This window comes from Pseudorca crassidens, chromosome 4 (assembly GCF_039906515.1).
Source record: "Pseudorca crassidens isolate mPseCra1 chromosome 4, mPseCra1.hap1, whole genome shotgun sequence".
Taxonomy (NCBI): domain Eukaryota; kingdom Metazoa; phylum Chordata; class Mammalia; order Artiodactyla; family Delphinidae; genus Pseudorca; species Pseudorca crassidens.
The window spans coordinates 4326850-4353253 of NC_090299.1; the positions used below are offsets into that span (position 1 = coordinate 4326850).

Below are 26404 nucleotides of genomic sequence, written 5' to 3' on the forward strand. Positions count from 1 at the left end.
TGCTGGGAAGGTAAGACCAACACCAGAGAGACAGCAGCAAACAAAGCCTACTGCACCCAACTGGGGGCTAAGTGCGGCTGTGGTCTGATAATGCAGCAAAGGTTCAGGAAGAAAGCAGTACACCAGGGCAGCCGAGCAGAGCCTCAACTCCACACAGGGGCCAGGAGCTCATCTGTGAAGGGGCCTGGCACTTTAGCAGACCTGCAGACCCCACCTTGAAGGGCTCACTCACTCTAGCAGGGGCAGTACGATGCCAGCAGAGGCTATGAAACCAGAGCAGACGATAAAAAATGTGGGAGCCCCAAGGACAGGACACCTGTGGCTGGAGAGAATAAAAGAAAACAGCTCATAAAGGGTGCCATCTCAATGGACAAAGGACAGGGGAGAGCTGGGCTGGAAGCCGTGAGGGAGGGGCAGCCCGACAGCACAAGCAGCAGCCAGGAGATGACGGCGAACAGGCTTCTCTGTGGGTGAGCATGAACGCTCTACGTGGGGAATGACGCCGGGTCCAAGTTCTGTTCTAGACTTCATGGTCTCAACAACAAGCTTCCCAGAGCTGACGGGACAAGCCAAGGCCAAGCGAGAGAGAGAAAGGAAGAGCTAGACTGGGGTAGAGCCCGAAAGTAAACAGTGTGAGGTGTGATGAGCCCATTCGATACATCCAAAGGCAACGTCTACATCATGTGCATGATCTGAACAGTGCTGGAGATAAGGACGGGGCATGAGACTCCTAAATAAAGTTATAATCTGCCAGTTGAAGAAGAAAGAAAAAAGTGTCTACCTCGACAGACATCTGTGTAAGAGGAGAAGATCAAGCTCCTCAAACAGTAAAGAAAGTGCTCCTGGTAGGATGACAAGAGGGGTGTCACTGCTACGCACAGAACTGGAAGAGTGCTGTAAAAGACAGCCAATTACGCCCAAACATGGTAACAGAAGCCCCCTAGCTTCCTGGAAATCTATGTTAGTTACAAGGAGAGAGGCTCATCAGTTAAAACCTGTGCTTAAGCCTTGGACTCAACTGGTATAGCATCAAGATTAGCCTTTTAAAATAACGAGGGGGTTTTAGAGGTACGTCTGGAATAAAGCATAGCAGGTCACCACGTGGCACCTGTGAACAGACTGACGTGAAACCAGCGTAAGGGACAGAGAGTACGGCAACCCTGTGGGCACCGGCTGAGGACCATGCAGAGGAAGCACTGTGAGTTGGCGGCAGGCCTGGCTCTGAACCATCACCTCCAGATCATCACCAACGGCAGCGTGACCTTGGGCATGTTCCTTCGCCCCTCCAAGCCTGCTTCCCCACCTATTAAATGAGAATGAATTAACGAAAGACACATGGCCATAGCAGGTGCCTCAAAATGACAGGGAGTATTACTGTCATTATTTTGCCGCAGAATTACTTTTCACAACACTTCCCGCTAAGAGTGGTGCTTAATAAGGTTGTGAAGAGTAGATGAAAGTAAAGAGCCCAGAACACTGCAGCTGGCGTCACACTTTGCCATTTATAACAAGCAACTTTTGGGGGGAGAGGGGTGTTGTCTCACAATCTGGGACGAGATCTGTTCTATTTTGCCATTTTTAGTGGTTAAGAGTGGCCTGAACAGGTCTTACAAATGCTGGGACTTCCAAAACGACAGTACTGGTGACCAATGAGGCTGACCTCACAGTAAGAAGGACCCTCCGGAATCCTCTGAAGGGCTCCTCAGACTTCAACTCTTTTCTCTCCTTACCACAGTCTTTTTCCCAGAAAGCATCCTCTAGGTTACCAGAAATGTTGGCATTTGGGACAGCAACTCTCAGGGGGCCTTTCTAATTGTCATGTTACTTACAAAACATGTAGAACACAGAAGTTCACCTGTGGACTGGTGAATGAAATGTGTTAAAACTGAACTGTGGGTTTTAACAAGCTTGGTTACTGCTACGATCTGACCACCTTACTCGGACCCTGAGCAAACGGGGTACAGCCTGAGCTCCGTACAAAGGCTTCTTGCCCCCAGGATCACGGGCAATGAATGCCATTCAGGCCTCTAAGAGGGGTGCCTGGCCTGGACTGACCTCAGTCTGAACCCAGGGTGCGATCCCCCTCTGGGTGGTAAGAATTAGGACGCGCTGGCTCTCTCTCCTACAGTCCCCCACTGTACCCATTAAAACTCAACGCTGTGAGGAAATTACATGGAATCACAGACAAAGAATGGCAGGGGGGAGGAAGGCGCATCACCGCGGCCACATGCAAGCTTCAGCTCGTTGGAACAGATGCGTGTAACACACACACATGCACACGGGCGCACCCACGCTGGGGCCTCCGGCCGGTGACGGGCGGGCAGACCCCCGGAGGGGCGCGGGCGGGGCCCCGGCCCCACTCACCATGAACGCCGCGGGGCTCAGAGGCGCGCGGCCGGCGGCTCCATGCCCGAGTGAGCGGGCGAACGAGGGAGCAAGCGGGGCTCCGCGGCGCGACCTCGGGCGGCGGCTCCGGCGGCCGGGCGGGGGCGGCAGGCCGCTCAATCGCGCGCAGATGCCGCGCAGCCGATCCGCGGCTCGGTTTCGGCGCGTCAGGCCTGGCTCGCCGGGACCCTGGGCGCCGGGCGGGGCTGGGGGAGGACCTGGGTCCCCCAAGTCCCAAGGGGTTCCTCCTCTGGCCGCCCAGGTAGGGAAGGTCGCGCGGCGCCCTCCAGACACCGGACGTGCCCACGCAGGCGGGGAGTCCAGACGCGGGCTGTCCGCCCGCGATACAAACCGGGCCTAAATGCTCGCGCCAAGCGAGTTAGGCTGCGTCCTCAGCACACAAATATCACGCTGGAAAACGTACACTCCAAAAAGGAAGCGGTGACACGCCAAACAACGTACGCCAAAGCTCTGCTTTGTGAGATTTTCTAAAAAATGACACAAGTACATTACCGGAAGGCACTACATAAGAATAGTAACACTAGTAACCTCTGGGTAGTGGAGTGACTATGAGCCATTTTATTCTCTTCTTTATACGCTACTGTGGATCAAATGCTTTCCACAGTAAGATCAGTTCAATCAGAGCGTCAGGGTGCACGCAGGAACACCTAGTGATGGAAATCTGCCTAGTGACTGCTTCTCGGGGACTGACTGGGAAGGGGCAGAACATATCCCCAGGGGGGTGCCAGAAGTATCGTCTTGATAAACATTCATCACAACTAACTGAAGAGTACACTTCGGACGGCAGCATTCCACTGTTTGGAGAGCATACCTCAATGTTTTAAGTCTTTAAAATCTGCATAAGGTCAAAATTATTTCTGGTCAGCCCATAGGTCCAATGTCCAAGTGCTGAACAAACTGGGCTTGAGACAACACAGACTCTCCTTCCGGAAGGGAACTCACAAGTCCTCAGACCATGGTACCACGCTTTCCGCAGCTGATTTTCTGGATGATAGCATTACCAAGTTGCCACCAGAAACTTCTTCACTCAGAAGGAGACTACAATGTCCATCAAGCTATAATCGAGAAGACAGACAATGACAGGTGATGGCGAGAATGTGGAGAATCTGGAATTTTCATAAGTCACTAGCAGTTGCAGCCATTTTTGAAAACAATCTGGCAGTTTCTTACGTAGTTCAATATACACCTACCGCACTCCTAGGAACCTACCCAAGAGAAATAAAAAATACACCCACAAAAAGACTTGCCTGCAAATGTTCACAGCAGCATTATTCATAAGAGCCCAACACCAAAAAACATTCCAAAAACCCATTAAGTGAGGAATGCATAAACAGCACTGACGCAACAATGAAAAGGGCACTGATACACGCTACCACATGGACACCACATGGGTGAGCCTCAGGGACATTGTGCTTAGTGAAAAGATGCCAGACAAAAGGTAATGTGCATGATTCCATTTATATGAAATTTCCTTCTCTAGAGAGAAAGCTAATTGACGTTTGCTTGGAGCTGGAGGCGGAAGCGGAGATCCACTGCAAACAGGCGTGAGGGGACTTTGTCGAGGGGTGAAAATATTCTAAAACCGGATTGCTGTGACAGTTGCATAGCTGCATAAGTTTATTAAAAGTCATGAACATGTACAATGAGTGAATTCTATGGTATAAAAATTATACCACAATAAAGCCATTTTTTAAAAGTAATAGGATAAAACTGGAGAGGCTGATTCTGGCTGGAATGATTAGGGAAAGCCTTGTTATAAAAAAATTATTCAAAATTTGGAAATAAGACAAAAGCATGGAGGAGAGGTGTCTTTTCCATTTATACCTGGGATTTTTTTTTTTTTTTGCGGTACGCGGGCCTCTTACTGCTGTGGCCTCTCCCGTTGCGGAGCGTAGGCTCCGGACGCGCAGGCCCAGCGGCCATGGCTCACGGGCCCAGCCACTCCGCGGCATGTGGGATCCTCCCGGACCGAGGCACGAACCCGCGTCCCCTGCATCGGCAGGCGGACTCTCAACCACTGCGCCACCAGGGAAGCCCCTACCTGGGCGTTTTTAATATGCCTGCCTGAGGTTTATTTAATTCTCTAGGAGAATGTGCCTGTGCTACTTACTACTCTATTAGAGCCCAGACACTGTGAAGTGACATATTAACTTGCGGATTTATGTCCAATAGAATAGATAACTCTGAAGATGATGTTTTCTTAATCTAATGTAGCAACCTTATTCTAACTCTTTTGGTTTTATGTCTATAAATACCTAGTTCCTCAAATGCCTTTGGAATCACTTTTACCATCTTACTGGTTCATTTAACTGATTTAATGCATCTCCTCAATGTGTTAAATGAACCTTTAACTAACAAGATCATTCAAAAAAAAGGTAAATGTCATGACAGAATGGTAGAGTAACTGTTCTAAGAGAATAAAGTGACAAATAACTAAAGGCAATACACAACCTGACTGGAGGCTGGTTCATGAAGAACAGTTTGGTGTAACTAGAGAAAGCAGAACATGATCTGGTCACGAACATGGTCTGAACATGGTCATGGTAAGATGCTATTATGGAAATTAACTGATAATTTTCTTAAGCCTGATAACACCTTCGTGGTTGTGTAGAGAGCTGAATGAATGCTGAATGTATTTATGGATAAGATGTCATGATACCTGCAACTTACTTTCAAATGATTCCATTTTTTAAAACTAGAAAGAGGCACAATAAGTGAATATGGAAAAATGTCAACGACTGTTCAATCTAAGTGGAGGATATATGGCTGTTCATCATTAAATTATTCCTTGAACCCTTCTCCAGGTTTGAAATTTTTCTTCACAAGGGGAATAAACCAGTAAGAAGACTGATGACCAATCCTTTAGATCTCATCTTAAATACACATCCCCACAGAAACACTTCCTGCCCTACCATGTAAACTACAGCAAGGCCCTGGTTCCTCTCTCTCCTAGCATCAGGTTCTGTTTTCTCATAGCACTTAATCACAACTTGTAATTACATGACTCTCTGATTAATATTTATTTCCCTCAAGAGACTGTGAAACCTCCGAGGGCGGGGTCTTACTGTAGTCTTCTCCGCGCTGATTGCTAACAAAGTACATGGCACAGAGGAGACACTCAGCATCACTGTTCCATCCTTCATTGCACCCGTCCAATAAGCACTTATGGTGCTTGGCCTTAAGAATAAAGATGAACAAGGTCCCTGCCCTCAAGTCCCTCACAGACCAGCAAACAGACAATTACCACACTATACGGGTGCTCAGTCCTATGACTGAGAGAAATCTGAGGGCTCCAGGAGCCCCAGGAGGCAGCTGACCTGGCCTGAGGAGTTACTGGTGACTTTCCAGAAATAATTCCTGCAACTGGAAGAGAGCTGGCGTCCTTCTCACAGCGAGGCGTGGGTTCTCAGCCCCTCCACGCCTCCTACCAACACGTAGTGCTATGCATACTGTAGACATCAGCCAACTGGGGCCCACAGGCTCACTAAATGTAAATATGAGACAGACGCATTAAGCATGTGTTAAATACACATTAAGATGTGCTTCCAAAGCACACTGCTTATCTCCTCTGACAGGCTGTAACCTGCAGGTTACTTTACCAACAGTTTCTATCACATATTTCGGAACTGGGTACCATTCAGAAAGGTTTAACTATTATACCATGTGATGACAGGTTGACTTTCACTGAATTTTGAAACTTAAAGCAAAAATAAGACGTTAACAGAGGCTTTTTCTCTATCTCAATCTGGCATTAGATGTGACTTCTATCTTAATCCACCTGAAAAGAATTCTTCCTCCTGAAGTTTTTGAGTTAACCAGCACTCATCCCCCTGCTTCCTGTATCTCCACCAGCACACTGGATTTACTTGCTTATTGATTAACCTACAACATTGTTGTCTCTATCCTTTGAGATCAAAGAGGTAAGACTGGGTGATTTGTTTGATGCAGCATCCTAAGAGACAGGCTGACAAACCCAACCTTGCTACACCACCAGGTTTCACAGGATCAAAAGGTCACTGAAGGGCTTCCCTGGTGGCGCAGTGGTTGAGAATCTGCCTGCCAATGCAGGGGACACGGGTTCGAGCCTTGGTCTGGGAAGATCCCACATGCCGTGGAGCAACTGGGCCCGTGAGCCACAACTACTGAGCCTGCGCATCTGGAGCCTGTGCTCTGCAACAAGAGAGGCCGCGACAGTGAGAGGCCCGCGCACCACAATGAAGAGTGGACCCCACTCGCCGCAACTAGAGAAAGCCCTTGCACAGAAATGAAGACCCAACACAGCCAAATAAATACATAAATAAAATAAATCTATTTAAAAAAAAAAAGGTCACTGAAGGAACGACTTCAACCTGGGAGACTGGTTAAGTGAACCATGATACAGCTACACAAAGGCCATTACTTAGTGAGTAAAAACGAGATCATGGAAGAATATTTAATGATATGGGGAAATGTCTCTGTTGTCATAGAAGTAAGAAGAAAGTCTACAAAGTGGAATGTTTTGAAATTTTGACATTCATCCATTTAACAAACCTGTATTAACGATTCACTAAAGCTAGGTACTTACTATTCTGGGCCCTGGAGATAAAGTGAGAACCAAACAAGGTCTGGTCCTAGGTTTCATGGGCTGTGCAGAAAATACCCGAGAGTTCTGTGACAGAGTGACAACGGATGGGGCGACAGTGGGTGGTTCTTCAGACGGGGTGGTCAGGGAAAACTTCTTAGAAGACACCACCTAGGAGGGAGCATCTGAGCTAGGACCCGATGAGTCTCATTCAACCCTAACAATCCCATGAGGTAAGTACTGTGCTACGCTGAGTGACGGCCCCCAAACATGCCCATGTCTTAATCCCTGGGACCTGTGACTGTTACCTTACATGGCACAAGGGACTTTGCAGATGGGATTAATGTTATGGACCTTGAGATGGGGAGATTATCGTCGATTATCTGGGTGAGCCCAAAATAACCACAAGTGTCCTTAAAAGATGGAAGCAGGGACTTCCCTGGTGGAGCAGTGGTTAAGAATCCGCCTGCCAATGCAGGGGACATGGGTTCGAGCCCTGATCCGGGAAGATCCCACATGCCGCGGAGCAACTAAGCCCGTGCACCACAACTACTGAGGCTGTGCTCTAGAGCCCGCGAGCCGCAACTACTGAAGCCCACGCGCCACAACTGCTGAAGCCCGCGCACCTACAGCCCGTGCTCCGCAACAAGAGAAGCCACCATGACGAGAAGCCTGTGCGCCGCAACGAAGAGCAGCCCCCGCTCGCCACAACTCAAGGAAGCCCATGAGCAGCAACAATGACCCAGCAGAGCCAAAAATAAATAAATAAATTTATTAAAAAAAAAAAAGATGGAAGCAGAGGGAGATGTGACTATAGAAGGGGAAGGCAGTGTGTTGATGGGAACAGAAATTCCTTGGCCACAAGCCAAGGAATGCCAGCAGCTTATAGAATCTGGAAAAGAAAGAACAGATTCTCTCCTGGAGCTCCTAAAAAGACCAGCCCTGCCAACACTTTGATTTTAATCTGGAAGACTCATTTCAGACTTCTGACCCCCAAACTATAGGAGAATAAATCTGAATTGTTTTAAGCCACCAAGGTGGTGGTAACTTATTACAGGAGCAACAGGAAACGAATATAGGTACTATCACCATCATCTCCCCTACCCCCCTCTTCTCCCTAGATGCAGCAACTAAGGCTCTGAGTAACTTCCCCAGTTAAGTAAACAGCTGGTCAGATGCAGGGTGGGATTTAAACCCAGGCAGTCTGGCTCCAGGGCCTCTTCCTATCAACTCCCCTGATGCACTGCCTCTGAACTAGGATCCCAAAATAGTGTTCCCTTTGTGGCCCTAAGGCCTTGTTAACTACCAGACACAGGCATAAGATCAAGGAACAAATGCAACACTTGCCTATTAATTAGGGATATCACGGAGTTTCCAGCACCAAACAGAAGACTCTACCCAAAGTGCTTCCACACGCTGACAAGATGTTAAGTAATATTCTGAGTCCAACTTAGACAAGCAACTTAAAGGGGAGTTTAGAGGAAACTTAACTCGAAGGAAAGCAAGGTTAACAGCCTTGCTCTTCTCAAATCTGAGGTTTCTGCAAGTCTAGGCGGGCGCTTGCCGATGACGCCTCCTTGGGAAGGCCAGCTGTGCTCCGGGCCCTGCACCACGCACCACAGCCCAAGACAAGCCAGCCGGGCCTGGCAAAGACCCAAGAAGCGTCTCCCCTGCTGATCCAACAGTGTTTAGAGATTATCTAATACTTTAAAATCTCAACCTTCCATCGGGAATTAGATCAATGTGAAAAAAGCAGTCTTCTTTGGCTGTCAGTATTTTCACATCAACACATTAAATTGCTCCGGTAAGGGCAAAAGCATGTGAAAGCTTCCAAGGGCCACCTCCCCAGGCCTTCCTAGGAAGCTGCCTCGAATCAGCTACTTCCAGGAAACGTGCTTTTCTGGTTCAGCTTATTCAACAGGCCACCCAACTGCAGACACTATCGCCTGAGCCCAGAGTCGGTCAGAAAGTGGATTCAGAACACGGACGGTCGCTTCCGAAGAGCCCCGGCCACAGCACCTTCAAGGTCAGTGCTGGGCCGGTCTCCTGAGAACCGATCGTGGACACACCAGAGGGAAGCTGCACAACTCTCTCACAAACGTATGCATGTGAGTGAAACGTACACAGACGTAATCTGGCCCAGAGAAAGGCCTGGGAGGGTGGGCACTAAACGGTCAGAGACGACAACCAGGAAGGGGCTGTGGAGTCTCGGGGGGAAGAGGCTTTCCCATTTGATTCTGCCCACCTCCATCATTTGGGTATTTTACAGGTATTTTTTCATGAACTATTTTTTATAATTTGAAAAAAAAAACAATTTTTAAGCCATTTCAGATGGAATCCAAGACTGATTTTGGCAACGGCAAGTTCCCAAACACACTGAACACGCCTGAGCAACAGCAAAGTTTTTGTTTTTATCCACTCAGAGGAGTAAAGATGTAGCCATGATGTAAGACCAGAACGAGAGAAACCACTGACCTTTACTGAGCTCCCACTGGACACCAACCACTGCTCCAGGAATACCCACACTTCATCCTACTGAACCTTCATGAGCACAGGCAAGATGGGCATTATCTTTGCAGAGGAGGAGACCAAAGGTCACAGAGGCAAAGTCAAGTCGGAGGCCTAAAGTCACACAACTGACTACGAGTGACAGAATCAGGACACAGACAAGGGGCTCTGTGATCCTAAAGTTAGAGTCCTTCCCAGGCCCCCTGCCTTCCCAAGCCTGAGACCCCTCTGACCCCAGCACTGTTAGTGGTCCCAGTAAAGATCTGTCCATTTCCTGTTCTCTGAACTCCTGTCTCTTCCTGGGAGCCACAGCGGTAAGACTGAAAGTGTGCTCTGAATGCTGCCCTCTCAGACTGACGGGGAAGTGTCCACATTAGGAAAAACAAGCAAACCTTAAGAAGCACTATGCACTAGAATTTCAGTTTATATTATTAAAGGCATCTGAGGTAAGAGAGTTATACTCCTCAGATCAACTAACTGTTGCCACGACAACAGTAGGAGACAATCTACCCATAGAATAAAAACAAAGTTCAAATTAAATGACCACGCTGCCATTTCCCTTTCTTCTCTCTCCCCCTTTTCTTTCTCTTCCAGAAAGGCATCATGTAGAAATCTGATACGTGATTAACTTGCTGCCTCTCTAAAATCCAAAATTAATAGCAATTAGACATTTTATGAGGTGATTTCCTGTTAGACTCACCCTCACCCGAAAGGTCCTGGTCCTGTACACGCGTGCCACCTACCACCTGGACAAGCCAAACCTTCCAGAACAGGCTCAGCTTTCTCCTCTGGATCACCCCTCACTGGGTAACGTTGCCCTCTTTGCCCTACCCCTAGGAAGCTCAGTGTCAAATTTGTAGTGTCCCTCTACGAGCTACATGGGAATCTGTGAGCTGTAGTTTGGGGTATCCATTAGGCTCTTGTTGCGTCTTGTGGTCCTTTGCCCAAATTCCTTAACACTTTTTCGTCTACCATTCTGCATACTTTTTAAAAACTTTTTTTAGAGTAGACGTGCACACAAATTAAAATCCAAAAGGTATCAAAGGGTAAACAGTGAAAGCAGGTCTCCCTCCTCCCCCAGTTCATTCGCCTCTCCAAAGCAATGCTATTATTATCAGTTTCCTAAGGGGCCTCCCTGATACAGTGTCCGCACTTACGAGCATATGCATGTATCTCGTGCGTACAGAGCACACTAATGGTTATTCAGCTTGCTTTTTTAAGGTATGCACTGCATTGCATTTAGGAATTTAACCAATTCCCCACTGCCAGGCATTAGATGGCTTCCGGTCTTTTCTAATCAATCTTTTTTGTAATCTTCCAATCTTTTCCAATCAATACCCTTATAAAACCATCAGTTTACCTACGCAGTAACTCATCTGTAAGATAAATTCCTAGAAGTGGAAATGCTGGGTCAAAAGTACCCTAACTGCTTGATTGATTCATTCATTCATGTTAGTTTTATTTTTTAAATTAACATATAGTTAGCTTTTTGGTGTGTAAGTTCTATGACTATTAAAACACGCTGTCTTATAGCCATCACAATCAAGATACAGGACAGTTCCATCCTCCCCAAAACCTCGTCCATGCTCTCCCTTAGTACTCACTCCTGGCACTGCAGCTTTATCTCTTCAAGTATATCATACAAATGAAATCATATAGCACATACGTAACCTTTTGAGACTGGATTCCTACAGTCAGATAATACCCGTGAGATCTGCCCAAGATTGTTAAAATAGTGGATTACACTGATTGATTTTCAAATAATAAATCAGCTTTGCACTCCTGGATAAATGCCACGTTTAAATGTATTGCTGAATTCAATTTGCTGATAATGTGTTGAGGACTCCGTGTGTCTTCATAAGGGATACTGGCCTCCAATGTGCTTCTTTTGTACTGTCCTTGTCTGGTTTTGCTATCAGGGTAATACTGGCTTCATATTATGAGTCAGTCCTTCCTCTTTGAAAATTGGTGTTATTTTTCTTCAAATATGCAGGAGAACTCATCAATGAAACCCCCTCTGGGCTTGGAGATTTCTTTTGCGGGAGGCTTTTAACTAAAATTTCCATTTCATTAATAATTACAGGACAACTGGGGTTATCTATGGCATCCTGGGTGAGTTTTGGTGATTTGTGATTTTCAAGGAAATGGACCATTCCATCTAAGTTATCAAACTTACGTACATAGATTTATTCGTAACATTCTCTTATTATCCTTTTAATTTCTTCAGGGTCTACAGTAGTATCTCCTTTTTTCATTCCTCTTACTGATAATTTGGTTCTCCTCTCTTTTCTGTCAGTTTTGTTAACATTTGATTTTGTTGATAATTTCCAAGAACCAGCTTTTGGTTTCACTGACTATTAATTTTTCTGCTTTCAATTTCAGTGATTTCTGTTCTTATGTGTATTATTTTCTTCCTTTTGCTTGCTTTGGGTTTATTTGCTCCTTTTACAGTTTCTTAAGGTAGAAAATTAGATTGGAGAACTTTTTTCTTTACTAATCTGACTGGTTTAATGCTATAAATTTCCTTCTAAGCACTGCACCCCACAAATTTTGATAGGCTGTGTTTCTGTTCAGTTCAAAATATTTTCTCATTTTCCTTGTGACATCGTTATTGTTCCAAAACATATTTAGAAGCATGTTGCTTGTTTAATTTCCAAGTTTGGGGAGATGTTCTTGTTATCTTTCTGTCACTGTTTTAGTGTAATTTCATTGTGGTTAGAGAACGTATTTTGTGTAATTTTAATCCTTTCCGATTTAGTTTCTTTTATAACGCAGGTTACGGTCTATCTTGGTGGCCATCCACGTGTGCTTGAAAAGAATGTGTGTTGTGCTCTTGTTGGAGGGTGGAGCGTTCTCTAAATGTCCGTTAGCCTGGCTCACTGACGGTAGGTTCTTCTATGTCCTGGCTAATTCTGTCAATAGTTCTACCAATTACAAAGGGGGTGCTGACACTTCAGTTGTAACTATGGATTTGTCTACCTGTTTCAGATCTCTCAGGTTTTGTACCATGTAGTTTTGCAGGTCTTTTATTAGGTACACACTCATTTAATAGCATTATGTCTTCACTGGTAATTGCCTTACCTTATCCCTGGTAATTTTCTTTGCTCTGAAGTCTACTTTTTCTGATAGTAATCTATCTACCCCATCTTCATTTTGGCTAATGTTTTCATGGTGGTGTTATCTTTTTCCATCCTTTAATTTCAACTGCCTACTTTATATTTGAAGTGAATTTTTTTTTTTTTTTTTTGCGGTACACAGGCCTCTCACTGTTGTGGCCTCTCCCGTTGTGGAGCACAGGCTCCGGATGTGCAGGCTCAGCGGCCATGGCTCAGGGCCCAGCCGCTCCGCGGCATGTGGGATCTTCCCGGACCAGGGCACGAACCCGCGTCCCCTGCATCGGCAGGCGGACTCTCAACCACTGCGCCACCAGGGAAGCCCGAAGTGAATTTCTTTTAGACAGCAATCTGTCAGGACTGAGCATTCAGACACACAACTGGTATGCTCACACAATTTACATGAAGGTAAATTATTGGTATCTTTCAATTTGGGCCTACCATCTTATTTGTTTTCTATTTTTCCTTCTTCTATTTCCTCTTTCCTATCTTGATTTCAGTTCTTGGAACTTTTGAGAATTCTGTTTTAACATACTGTGTTTTTCACTCTCTCTATGTGTAGTTTAGTGGTTGATCTGAGATTTACAATATATATTTTTCACAATCTAATTAGTATCAATATTTTAGCACTTCAAGTGGAATGCAGAAACTTTTCCATCATATCCCCTCCTCCTTCGTGTTTTATTTGTAATACGTATTACATCCACATGTGCTGAAAACCCCATACAACCTTATACTTTGCTGAAACCAAACATATTTAAAAGAATTCATTAAGAGAACAATGGTCTACTGTATTCATGTGGACATTTACCATTTCTGTTCCTCTTCCTTCCTAATGTTTCAAGTTTCCTTCTCGTATAATGTCCCTACTGTCTGGAAAACTTCCTTTAGTAATTTTTTTAGATCTGCTGGCAACAAATTCTCTCAGTTTTCCTTTATCTGAAAAGATCTTTATTTCACTTTCATTCCTGAAGGGCATTTTTGCTGGATATAGAATTTGGGGTTGATAGTTCTTTTCTTTCAGCACTTTAAAAATGCTGAAATCACTTCCTGCTGGCCTCCATGGTTTCTGATGGGAAAATCACAGTCAGCTTCCTTTTTCTTAATTTGTTAATATCTTATACATCTTTTACACGTGAATATAACCGAGAAGTATTACTAATTTATCTAAAGGAGCCCCTTCCCCACTTCCCAATAACGGACCACAAAGCCACAACCACCTCCTGCCAAGGCTACACCAGGAGCACCTCTTTAAGAAGATTTCATCCACATGACCTCACTGGAGCAGATGCTCAAAATCTCCCAGCAAGTCACTACTTCTCAAACCTTACGGCACATCGGATTCACCCACAGAGCCTAAACAAAAACAAAACACCTGTCAGACTGGAAGCGAGGTATGAGAAAGAGAAGTCAAGAGCAATTCTAAAGTTTCAGGCCTGAAAAAGAAGGCTAAGACTGTCATTCACCAAAATGGGGAAAGCTGCAAAGGGAACAGGTCTGACAGAGTGGAAAAAGAAAATCAGAGTCGGGACTTCCCTGGTGGCGCAGTGGTTAAGAATCCGCCTGCGAATGCAGAGGACACTGGTTCGAGCCCGGGTCAGGGAAGATCCCATGTGCCGTGGAGCAGCTAAGCCCGTGCACCACAACTACCGAGTCTGCACTCTACAGCCCGCGAGCCACAACTACTGAGCCCACGTGCTGCAACTGCTGAAGCCCTCGTGCCTAGAGCCCGTGCTCCGCAACAAGAGAAGCCACCGCAATGAGAAGCCCGCGCACTACAACGAAGAGTAGCCCCCGCTCACCGCGACTAGAGAAAGCCCGTGTGCAGCACCGAAGACCCAACACAGCCAAAAATAAATAAATAATTTTTTAAACAAAAAGAAAGAAAGAAAATCAGAGTTTAGCTCGGTGCTTGTTAGCCACAAAATGTCTATCAGACGTCCAGGTGGAGCTGTCCAGTAGGCAGCTGGCTGCCTACGTCTGGAGTTCAGGGGTGAAGGCCTGGCTGGTGGTCAGCGTAGGCATGACATTTACAGCCTGAGTCCAGCGGAGATCTCCCAGAGGCGCCCACAGATGAAGAAGCGCTCGAGAGGCACCCTAATGTTCAGAGGGCTGGAAAGCTGAGGGCACCCAGCAAAGGAAACTGAAAAAGGAGGAAGAGTGTGGTGACCTGGAAGCCACAGTAAGAAAGCCTCCCAAGGAGCAGAGAAGTGGACAAGGGCTGAGGGAAATAACCACTGGACCTAGCACCTGGAGGTCACCTGAAAACCAATCTCAGAGAAATGTGCTCAGTGGTACAGAAGCGTCTCAGGACGGCTGCGCTCTACTTTTCCTTCGCAACATTTATCACAGCTACAATTATCTGTGGAGTTACTTGTTCAAATCTTTCTTTCCCCGACCCCTGGTAAGTTCCAGTGAAGGCAGGGGCCGAATAAGCCTTTGCCCTTCATTATAATAACCAGGATTGGTCCACACAGTGTCTCAAATTTGTGGAACACGTGAAAGGACCATGGAATCCAAGACAGAAGGTTCCTCTTCATTCACAAACAAAGGACTGTACTTCTGTGACAGCATCACCACCCGCGCCAATGTGGCCAGAGCCCTGGTCCATACAAACCCAATGACAGGAGATCTGAAGGCAGCTATCTTCAAATACCTTCTCCCCGGCTTTACTCTCAAGAGCTTCGCCAGTCCACCAGCAATGGCCGAACGTGTACACGGCATACCTGGGCCCTTTATTTAACCCGCTGTGGGCAAAGACGGCTATTTTCCTCCTAATAGCCAGCATTCCCTTCTCACACGGCAGTGGTTCTTAAATTTTGGTGTGTGTTAGAACAAATGGCTGGAGCATTGTTAAGACACAACGTGTGGTGCCCCAGCCCCAGAGTTTGTTTCAGTGTGACTGGGGTGAGAGGCCTGAGAACCTGTGTTTCTAACAAATGCCCAGGTGATGATGATGTTAGCTTGGGGACCACAATTTGAGAACCACCGGTTTAGTGTGATTCTCATAGTTATTCTTGGTCATTTTTGCTTCCCCTAGGAAAAATCATAATGCAAGCTGACAGAAAATTACTTGCACTTCAAAATGTTTATGAAATTTGAAAAGTTAGCGGAAAGTATCAATAACATTGCATCACTTCCTTAAAAATGGCAACCAAAAAAGAAGGCCCAAACCAAGAGAATGTGGCCCAGTTACAGTGAAGTCAGCTGTGCCCCAGAGCACCCTGGGCAAACCACAAACAGCACCCAGTCCACTTAATGGACCAATTTATTAACAAAAAGTCATGACAGCCACACCCGAGTACTAACTCTGGGCCACACACTGTACTAAACATTGGGCAAAAATACTTCACATACATTATCTGTTAATTTATAAGTTAACAGGCCCATTCTGCAGATGAGGAACCAGAGACGTCACTGGCCCAAGGTCATACAGACAAGAAGAGGGGACGCCGGAAATCAAACCCGAGCCTTCAAGTCCAAAGATCTTGGCTGGTGTTCGTACCTGAACCCTCGGCTCACCACGGGCTCCTTGAGACATGTCCACCCATCCGCTTTTGTGTTTCCAGTGCCCAGTACAAGACCTGGCCCCAAAATGGCACAAGGTTTGCTGAACAAGCAAACTAAGGGATCTATGGAGGGCACAGGCTCACCCTCTCACACTGTGATCCATTTCTCAGTCAAAGGAAACAAACAATGATACCAGCAGACACTTTCTAGCACTTGGGACATTCATAACTGCTTGCAGCACATGATGTATACTCACTCATTTAATCCTCACCACCTCGGAGGTAGGTACTATTATTCTCCTAACGTTAAAGAGCAGGAAAATGAGGCTCAGAAGGGTTAAGGGACTTGCCCAAAGTCACACAGCCAAAGTGTAGCAGAGCTGGGATCCAAACGCAATAAGTCTGACTCCAGAGTCCATGCTTTTAAATCACTACGTGATGCTACCTCTCTCAAGTATAAAAAACTTCCAAAGACAAAGGGAAAAGGAATTAAGAGTTTACTAAGTATCTCAATTATGCTTTAGCTCTAACTAGAGTTATTGTCACCATTTGGGATTACAAGTCTGGACACTCGGACCCCAGTGATGGGCTCTCTAAAGTGGGGAGGGGAGGCTGTGTGAGCCGACACCTGTGACAGCAGCCAGCTCGAGCCTGGTGCCCAGGAGCTTCCTCCCAGGGGCAGGTTCCCGCCTCTGGATCCCTCTCAGGCCTTGCCAGCTCGGGGGAGGAGGGGACAGGGTGACAAATGAGAGGGCCAGAGACACAAAGCATGAGCAAACAGGACAGAGGCAGGATTGTATGACGCATGCAGGTACGATTACATCCTTTATTATTGATGGTTAGAGCCAGATGGCCCTCTTCTTTGCAGTACTGTGTTACTACATAATTAGCTGACCTAGTCACTTCAGTTCACAAAAATCCTTTAAGTCCAAGAACATAATCCACGTTCACCTTAAAAAAACGGTACGACACAGATAACAAAGAAATTCAAACATGATGCAAGTGACATTAAGAGCCATGGGAAAATCTATTTAGCATGATGGTTACTTTTTTGAGAACCATAGATTTCTTTAAGAATTTTATAACAGCTTAGCTACTGAGTTTCCTAAGAAATGTATAGCTTAGCTCTGCATACAAACACATCATATTTTAATTGTATGCTATTTTAACAAGCCTACACAATAAGTGATTCAAATTCAAAATGTAACAGTCTAGAAAAATGAATTCCAACACTGATTTACTTTGTGAGTTTCCTAGGTCCAGACAACTGCTATAAGGAACACTACACAACATTCAAGACATCTTTAATTTGACGAGGCATAAAAAATGAAATACGTGCAAAGCCAGCTTGTTGTCCAGGCCAGAGCCCCAGCACGTGCTCACACACTGCAGCCCTGGGCCTCACATGTTTATCCTCAGAGGGCCACAATACTCTGCAGCCCCACTGCCACCACTGCACTGAGCCAGGCCCCACTGTCTCCCACCTGGACTAGTCCAAGAGCCACACTCTCGCCAGGGGGACCTCCTCACTCCCTACATGAGTAAAACCCTTCAGGGGCTCCCCAGAGCCTCCAGGTTAGAGACAGGTTCTGCATGCACCACATCCCACCCCACAGGCCCCATGGACAGCCCCTCTCACTGCTCCCTGGGTTCACGCTGCACGAGCCGCCCAGCACCTGCCCCTCCCTTCCTGCAGGGGCACAGCAGCTGCGAGGGCCCTGGCGCCCAAATGCCTGGGGCTGAACTCCAGCTCTGCCGCTTACTAGCCGCACAAGTCACTCAGCCTGGTCTCAGGGCTTCTTTGGTAAAATGAAGACAGTAACAGTGCCTTCTTCATAAGGTTGTTGCGAGTTTTAAATGAACTAGAAACCCACGTGCTGGCTCATTTATCGCCAGGACATAGTAATCACTCAGTACACGATCCCCATTACTATTAATTCTCTGTCACACCGTTAAACTCAGACTTCTGTGCCACGTCACCCACCAGGCCCGGCCTCCCTGCCACGCACCTGCAACACCTGCACTGGCATCACTCCCTCACCAGAGGGGTGCTCTGGAGCCTGGGTGCAGTGCCATCTCTCTTAACTCCAGTGCTGGCACTTAGAAGTGTTTGTTGAACAACTGTCCGTGAATACAAAACTGAGGTTGGAGGGTAAGGCTGCTGCGGGGCAGTGTCACAGCACCGGGCAAGCACCGCACTGTTAGGACGGCTGGGACTCAGGGCCAAGCAGAAGATGCGGGTGGTAACAATCAGGGCTGCCGAGGCCGCTGACACCCGGGGCCTGGCTGAGTCTGTGCTTGAGCCCCCCTCCCCACGAAGATGAGCGCATGCCTCCAGCAGCTAGCATCACTCCCTCCACGGGGAGCGAAGTAGCCCAGTGGTGGTGAGATTCCACACACCTGGCCTGGCCCTGAACCCCACCTTCTCCTCCCAAGACATGTGGGCAGCGTCGGCCCACGAGGGGAAGAGGTCATACTGCAGCCTGGGTAACAGTGGCCCTAGGTTTCCTGGTCCAAGGAAGCACTGGAAGGATTAAGTCCTTCCCAAGAAACCCCTGGGATCAGAGAGGGAGAATTCTTTCACATCAAACACAATTAATAAAAATTAGATCGTAAACATATTTGCAACTCTTATTGAAAAAAAACTGATTAAATTTCATCAAGTTATAAATATCTAAAGCCCAGCTCTCTCAACTGAACTTTCCTATGTGTGCATACGAGCTGTAAGAAGTGAAAAAGGTTAAAGTCATCCACATTCTCAAGACAGACTTAAATTTTAGGTACTTAGCATGCAAGTGAAAGCAAAGCTTTCCAGTCTCAAAGCCTCCGGAATGGTCCTTTCTGCACGGTTCATGAATGCATGCTGTGCCGCACGTTGCTGTGTTTCTGTATCGTGTATACCTTTTGTGTTTTCTTTGACTCTTTCTGAGCATTCTCTCGGAGTGGTACTTTTCCAAATAACTTCCATCCCAAGTCATTTTGTTTGTCAAGTCTTGCATTTTGTTTTCTAGCAAGCAAATTCCTATAGGAAGAAAATAAAAGGGTTAGGGAATTGTTGGGTATTTACAGAAACACTAGGACAGCCAAATCACTCTCTAATGAAAACAAGTAGACTTTCCTTTCAGAGAACAATGTGATGAACCACAGACTTTAATTCTGCAGACTTGATTTTCATGTCGACCAAGAATTATGAAGCAGGTGAAAAGACCTTGAACCAGAGCAAGCTTTTTGTTATTCACCAATAGCACGTACAAATTCTACCATTTAGAGTCAGGAAATGTATTATAGCGTAACAAAGCATATCCAAAAAAGTGAGCTTTGAAGTCAGACCAAACTGAATTGAAACCCTGGCTCAATCACTCACTAGCTGTGTGACTCTGACCGGTATATTAACCTCTCTGAGGCTCAGTTTCCTTATGTCTAACAAGGGTCACTGTATGAATTAAAATTACAGGTACATGATCAGTGCTCAAAGGATAACAGTTGTTTTAGTACTTAAACCTCTAACTTAGTTTAAATTATCTATAAGGTAAATTTATACTATCTATTTATAAAGAGTCTCCATGTACCATAAAAAGAAAGCCACTCATGAGATAATCACAAGGTCTTCTCTCCCAACAACACGTGAACAAACCCAGATAACATAAATAAATCCCAAATGGTACTACAAAATAAACTATGTTTTGGAATGCATTGTACTGGTGCATTCATTAAAAACAAATGGTTTCTAGGGCTCACTGGAAAGTATAAGATGAGCATGAAGCATCTTGCGTGCTAGAAAGAAGGTGCTCAAAGAAATATGGGGACAAGTTTCATGAAAACAGTACCAGCTTGAAAAGGGCTCTCACTAGCTAAATCCGGAACAATGTAATCATCAAAATAAATAATGGGGTTATAACCCATCAAATGAAACAGAAATCCATGAGCCCAAGTGGATATGGATACAAATACACAAACAGAGGAGGAAGGAAAACTCTTAGAATGTCCCCCTAATAAGTAGAGAAAGACTGATGGGGTTAGGAATTAATCAATGGATGCTGAAACTGGTAGGTGAAAGCTGGATGAAGAAAAGGAATTTTACTTAGTTTGAAAGTATCTCCCACAAATTACCTGTAATGACAAAGACAAAAATAGTTAACTTTACAGTCGAGAAACCTCATTAGCCAAGTGATCAAAGCTGGCATCCCCCAGGTCAGGATGGACAGCACACGTCACCTGCTCTGATGCTGAGAACAACACACCATGTCAATGGCAGTTACCAAAAGTGCATCACCTGAATATAACCATGAGGAGATGTAGACACACCCAAACTGAGGGACAGCCTATGAAATAATGAATCTCACTCTAAAAAGGCCAGTGTCACATGTGGACAAAAAAATAGTGCCTGTCATTTCGGTAAACAGAGAATGTTGCACCCATCCAGCCATTAGCCACTGTAGCCATCTCAACGGTGCGCCCTGAGGGGATTCTGGATGGAGAAAAACTGGGATCCTGGCCCTAGCTAGTGAAGATGCATACCAAAGGAATAATTTCAATCAGCCCAGACCCTTACATCTTCCCATACAATCGTTAACTTGAGAGGTCTGTTTTTTGTGATTAGCAGTAATCTTTTGATGCTCAGCTGCATGGTTTTTTGTTTTTGCTTTTTTCAGCAAAAACTCCTGTATATCCTGGCTCCTTGCTTATCTCTTTGGAACAGTCCCTCAGAGCTATCTGCGAGGCTGCCTTCCTGGGCTATAGACCTCAGAAAGGCCACCAAATAAAACGTAATTCTCAACTTTTAGGTTGTGCTTTTTTTTTTCAGTCGACAAAGAAAGGCTGAAGAATTGTTCCAGATTAAAAGGAGGCTAAAGAGACCTGACAATTAAATGCAGTAGGTGGATCCTGGACCACATCCTGGACCACGGGCCAAGACAGGTATAAAGAAGACTACTGGGACAATGGACGCAATTTGAACATAGAGTATAGAGGAGAACAGCATTGGGTTAATATTAAATTTCCTGATCTTGATAACTGTACTACAGTTACAGAAGAGGATGCCCTTGTTCTCACGAAACATACTGACATACTTAGGGGTAAACGGGCATGATACCTCCAAATGATTCTTCTAATGCTTCCTCAAAATTCTTATACACTTGGGCTTCCCTGGTGGCACAGTGGTTGAGAGCCCGCCTGCCGATGCAGGGGACGCGGGTTCGTGCCCCGGTCCGGGAAGATCCCACATGCTGCGGAGCGGCTGGGCCCGTGAGCCATGGCCGCTGAGCCTGCGCGTCCGGAGCCTGTGCTCCGCAACGGGAGAGGCCACAGCAGTGAGAGGACTGCGTACCGCAAAAAAAAAAAAAAATTCTTATACACTTACATAAAATAGATACCACACTCACAGAATGAATAAAACAATGGAGTAAAATGTAAATGGCTAGTGAATTTGGGTAAAGGACATAAGGGAGTTCCTTGTATTTTTCTTGCAAAGTCTCAGTAAATTTGAAATTATATAAAAAAAAGTTATTATACAAAAACTTTCAAACAAGTTTTCTTTGTATTCTTCCTTGTTTTTCTGTTGTGGTTATAATAGAACCTATTTCAGAAATGGTTTCATACCCCAAGGCAATTTATATTTACATTAGTAAGAAATGAAGTTTGAGGTGTCTCCAGGCCCAACCTGTTTAACATCTAAGATTCAGCCAGCCGTGAAAGACTTAACACAATTAAAACCAAGCTAAAACCTCAGCCACCCAGAAAGGTTCTAAGAATTTGGGCATCCAGAGCCTGGATCCACTAACGGCTAACATTTTGCTAAAGAGGAGTTGCCTCTGAGGAAGGGAACTGGGTGCAAGGGACAAAAGGTGAGGAAACCAAACGCACCCAGAAAGGGGAGGGGCCAGGAGTGAGAGGTAGGCCTCCCAAAGGACCCTGACCTTACTCTGGAGGGACGTGAGTTGCTGAGGGTCTAGAGGGGTAACAGTAGAGAACCGCTCAGAAGGGACTGGGTACGGGGAAACTCAAAAGAAGCCTGGGCTTTGTGATCTGGGAGGCTGGGTGTAAACGGTGGTGCTATTCGCTGAGACCGACCAGCAGGAGGTGAACCAAGGGGAACAGAAACCTTGGCTTCTCTGCCCACTGCTAAGGCTACATAAGTTCACACAAATGTAGTGCAGATAAAGTTTATCAAAAATCAAAGTTGTGGGACTCCCCTGGCGGTCCAGTGGTTAAGACTCCACGCTTCCAGTGCAGGGGGCACAGGTTCGATCCCTGGTCGGGGAACTAAGATCCCACATGCCGCATGGCGAGGCCAAAAAAATCAGAGTTGCAGAATTCTTTTTAGCATAAGAGCTTAAGCTATACATAACAGGCCATGACTTTTGAAAGGTCTGTAAAAGGTATCTTTGGATGTATTACTTTTTGTGAAGTTGCAGTCACCACACGTACCAGGAGCTCTGAGCACAAAGGAATCCGTCCCCAGCTTCAGCTGCTGTGCCGTCTGCAGCCCTGGCGCAGGCACGGGGAGTGGGGAAGCCCACCAGAAAACGGTTCCGGCCGCCGGCTCCCCTTCCAGGTCGAGGGTCATGGAGAGCCTGGCATGGAGCTGGCTGCTGGGCCCAGGAGCCAGGTGGCCCCAGGGACCCGCCTCTGCCCATCACACGACCCAACCCCACTCCGGGGGCCAGGTGCAGTGCGAGAACACGGGCGGAGGGGCGAGCCGTCCCTTCGGCACCTGTGCTGCCTTCCTGACTGGGTCTCAGAGGAGCCCTCAGGGACGCCCGCAAGTGCGGAGGCTCCTCCCCAGTCCAGGAGGGCCCAGAGGGAAGACGCGTCTGTGGATACCTCGGGAGGCCCCCGCATGAGCTGTGTGACCACAGCCTCGGCCCAAGCCTGGCCCTCAGATGCCTAAGAGCGCTCTCGTGCTCCTGGGGACAGCAGTGGTCACAGCTGCCGTCCCTGACACTTCACCAGGTGGCAGAACACGGGGGCCGTGTGACTGAAGCAAGTCCTCTTACTGAACACAGGTTACTCTGCAAAGCCTTGCCTGTCTGCCTGCCACCAGCCCAGCCCCCAGGCCTGGGCTCCCACACCAGCAGTTTCTAGAGCACTCACCAAGTTATTCTGTGTTTGTTGGAGCTACTCTGTCTGCTCCCCTCTCCACACACCTTTCCCCTGGGGTGGGGTGGCCCAGGCGGCAGGGCAGAGTCATCTCTGCATCCCCAGCGCTCTATCCAGCATGTGTCTGCTGGCAAATGGAGCAGCCAGCATAGGTGTCTGCAGGGGACGCGAGGAGGCAGGGTGGGAGCCGCCCCAAGGCCAGCGGGGGCCACCTCCAAGGGTGGGGCACACGCATGGGCACCCTCAAGGCAGGGCTCAAGGCAAGAGAGACGTATCTGGACAAATCAAAGCCCAGGACTGAGAATTACACAGAGGTAGCCTCTGAGCAGGGGCAGGAGTCCCCCTGGAAAGGAGGGGCAGTGGAAGGCGGGGGGCTGGGAGAGGCCGGGGCAGGGGGTGGCAGAGGACAGCACGGCAAGCTGGCTCCTGGGGGGAAGGAAGCCAGCGGGGGGTGATGGCTCCGGGGGAGCACCTGAGCACTGTGCCAAGGAGGCGATGAGAACCGGGCACCCCAGTAAAGGGCCCTTCGGTGCGAGGGCTAAACCCCTTCGCCATAAGGAAAGCAAGCACTTCCTCTATTGGCCGCGCTAGGGGCCTCGGCTGATGGCCTCAATTCGGTCTCTGACTGAAGGGCAAAAACAACATGGAAGTGGAGGAGACTCTTACCTGCACCTGAAGGGAATCAGACCACCAAGGGCTAATAAAGAACCCGTGCCGCTCCTGGATACGTCCCCTGTCTGCAATCCACAGGGCACAATGACAATCTTACCAAGACTGTCCACGTGGAGGTTCCCTGAGAGCCACCCAGGACTCCAGGCGATGAATCCTGCCCCACCTACCTGCACACATGCGGACACAAGCACACCAACCTGGCACCCCTCACCCCACCTACCTACACACACACACACACACACACACACACACACACACACACACACACACACACACACACGAGCGCGCGCGTGTGCGGGAGAGGGCATGGCTTAACTCCTCACTAGCCCCCTTCTTCCAAGCGGCCACTCAAATCCACTCAAATCTACCCTCCCACAGCTGGCACCGGAAGCACCTGAAGACTCTTCCGAAGACAGAGGACAAGGACGTCTCCCAAGAGGCTGACCGTGGCGACTAAGCCTCCAGCAGCCCTGCCCCAGAAGCACCCCCTACAGGCAGGGGGCCAGAGTGGAGATGCCTCTCAACAACCCACCAGGCCTCATTCATTCAACGAATACTCTCTGAGGGCCTCAACTATACTGAACAACAGAAAAGGCAGCCTTATGTGCTTAGAAACCTTCGGCCTCTCCTCAGGCTAACGGCAAACCGCGGCCCGATGGCTATGGTTTGGCCGCCCCCTCGGGCCCGGGCCTTTAAGGGCCTGTGGTCCCTGTCCCTTGGGCACGGCTCCGTGACCCAACAAGCCCTGGGCACCTGCAGAACTCCAACACCATCTCTTCACACAGCGGCCGGGGCCGTCTCTTGAAAGCACGGATGGACCACGCAGCCCCGGCCCCAAATCCCTTCAGTGGTTTCCAGCTGCTCACGGCACCATCACACATGCTGCTCCCTCTGCCCTCAAAGTGCTCCTGAAAGAGGAGCCAGGAGTGCCTGCCTCACGGGGGGTTGTGAGGATTAAACGAGGCACTGGACCCCGCAGGCCGTGCACAGGCACTGGCACACACACTTGGCCACCAAAACTCCGCCTGGGGACTGAGTGCTGGCGAGCAGGGAGTGACCGTCCCCAGGCTCAACGCCCTTCAGCCGAGCCAGCCCTCTGCACCCGAAGGCGAGGCTTCAAGAACTGCGGGCTGAAGGAAGGTGACCTAGGAGGCTCCGGCTCCACCTCAGGAAACACACTTTGGGGGCTGTCACATCCAGCTGCAAGGGAAGAGCCTCATCCTGAAAGCCTGAGGGAGGCAAGAAGAAGGAGCCATCCCTGGCATCTACCCCAGGGCTTTCTGCAAAATATTTATTCCTGTCTCAATACGCACCAACTCAGAGGACAAGATATGGGACACCGGTGACAAAGCAGCGTTCGACATACAGTGCGTCAGGTCCTGCCAGCTCCCCCGTGAGGCTGGATGCTCACAGGCACCGTGGACGCCATGCCACAAGACACCAGCGCCATCAGATTTAGGAGCCAGCTTGCTTACTGATGTTTAGCTGGGACGAGGTGGACCTGTAGGATCCCAGCCCTCAACAGGAAGAGTCAGGCGTGAACCTGCTCACATCCTGACCACCACATGGTTGAGAGTCCGCCTGCCGATGCAGGGGACGCGGGTTCGTGCCCCGGTCCGGGAGGATCCCACGTGCCGCGGAGCGGCTGGGCCCGTGAGCCATGGCCGCTGAGCCTGCGCGTCCGGAGCCTGCGCTCCGCAGCGGGAGAGGCCACAGCAGTGAGAGGCAAATGCTCGCTGACAAGATTACGAGGTGTTGGACCTGGGTCCCTGTGCTCGCGAACATCGAGGTGCTGTGAGTGCGCTGATAGCAGTGTGGGCCCCCCAGCAGGCACTCAAGTACACTCCTAGATACTATTGACCTGCGACTTCGTCTTCTGTCACCAAAATGTAAAGTCCACGAGGGTGAATGCTGTCTCTTCTATTTACTGTGGTGCCTCTAGTGTCTGGAACAGTTCCTGGCATATAGGAAAAGACTCAAACTTACTGAATGTATGCTTTTTTCAGGGAATTTTCATAAAGATTACATGAGAATTATCCCCGCCCATTTAAAATAGGAGAAGCTAGGATTCGGAGAGGTTGAGGAGTCCTGCCCAGAGAGACACAGCTAAACGGCACAGAGCGAGGCCACTCCCTGGCAGGTGTGGAGTCAGGGCTGTCCCAGAAGACAGAGGACAGCTGGGATGGAAGGACGCGATCCTCCCTGACCTGGTGGAGCAGGTTCCACAAGCCAGCGGCACTCCTCAGGGGTTTCTCAAAACTTCTCAGAGTCTTAAGAAATAAACCTCTAAAGTCCTCCTCCTTCAAGACAACGTACGCTTCAACTCCCGTTTGTAATTCAGTAATTACTTGGGGCTCCTTGCCCTCCCCTCCTGTCTCATTAACAAACTGTTAGCAAATCCTGCTTCCAAAGCAATCAGAAACAAGCGGAAACACCAGCTGCCCCGAGAACTCCCTGGCCCAGATGGGTATCTTCTCCACCACTTCCTGCATCACAGATCACCTGTCAGGCACTGGTCCTGCACCAAGCACTTCTAG

General features: G+C 47.9%; 1 protein-coding gene across 6 annotated transcripts in view; it reads right to left on the minus strand.

Annotated features, from left to right (window-relative positions):
* The window catches only part of TBC1D14 (TBC1 domain family member 14), a 102376-nt gene that overhangs the window by 37743 nt on the left and 38229 nt on the right, over positions 1–26404 (minus strand). For 5 of the 6 annotated variants that reach the window (XM_067735031.1, XM_067735029.1, XM_067735032.1 and 2 more), the window contains one exon: positions 18999–19119. In XM_067735031.1, the coding sequence (XP_067591132.1) occupies positions 18999–19119 (121 nt within the window). Of the gene's footprint in view, positions 1–2364; positions 2513–18998; positions 19120–26404 lie in introns of those variants that run through there. The other variant, XM_067735035.1, reaches the window with a different exon arrangement.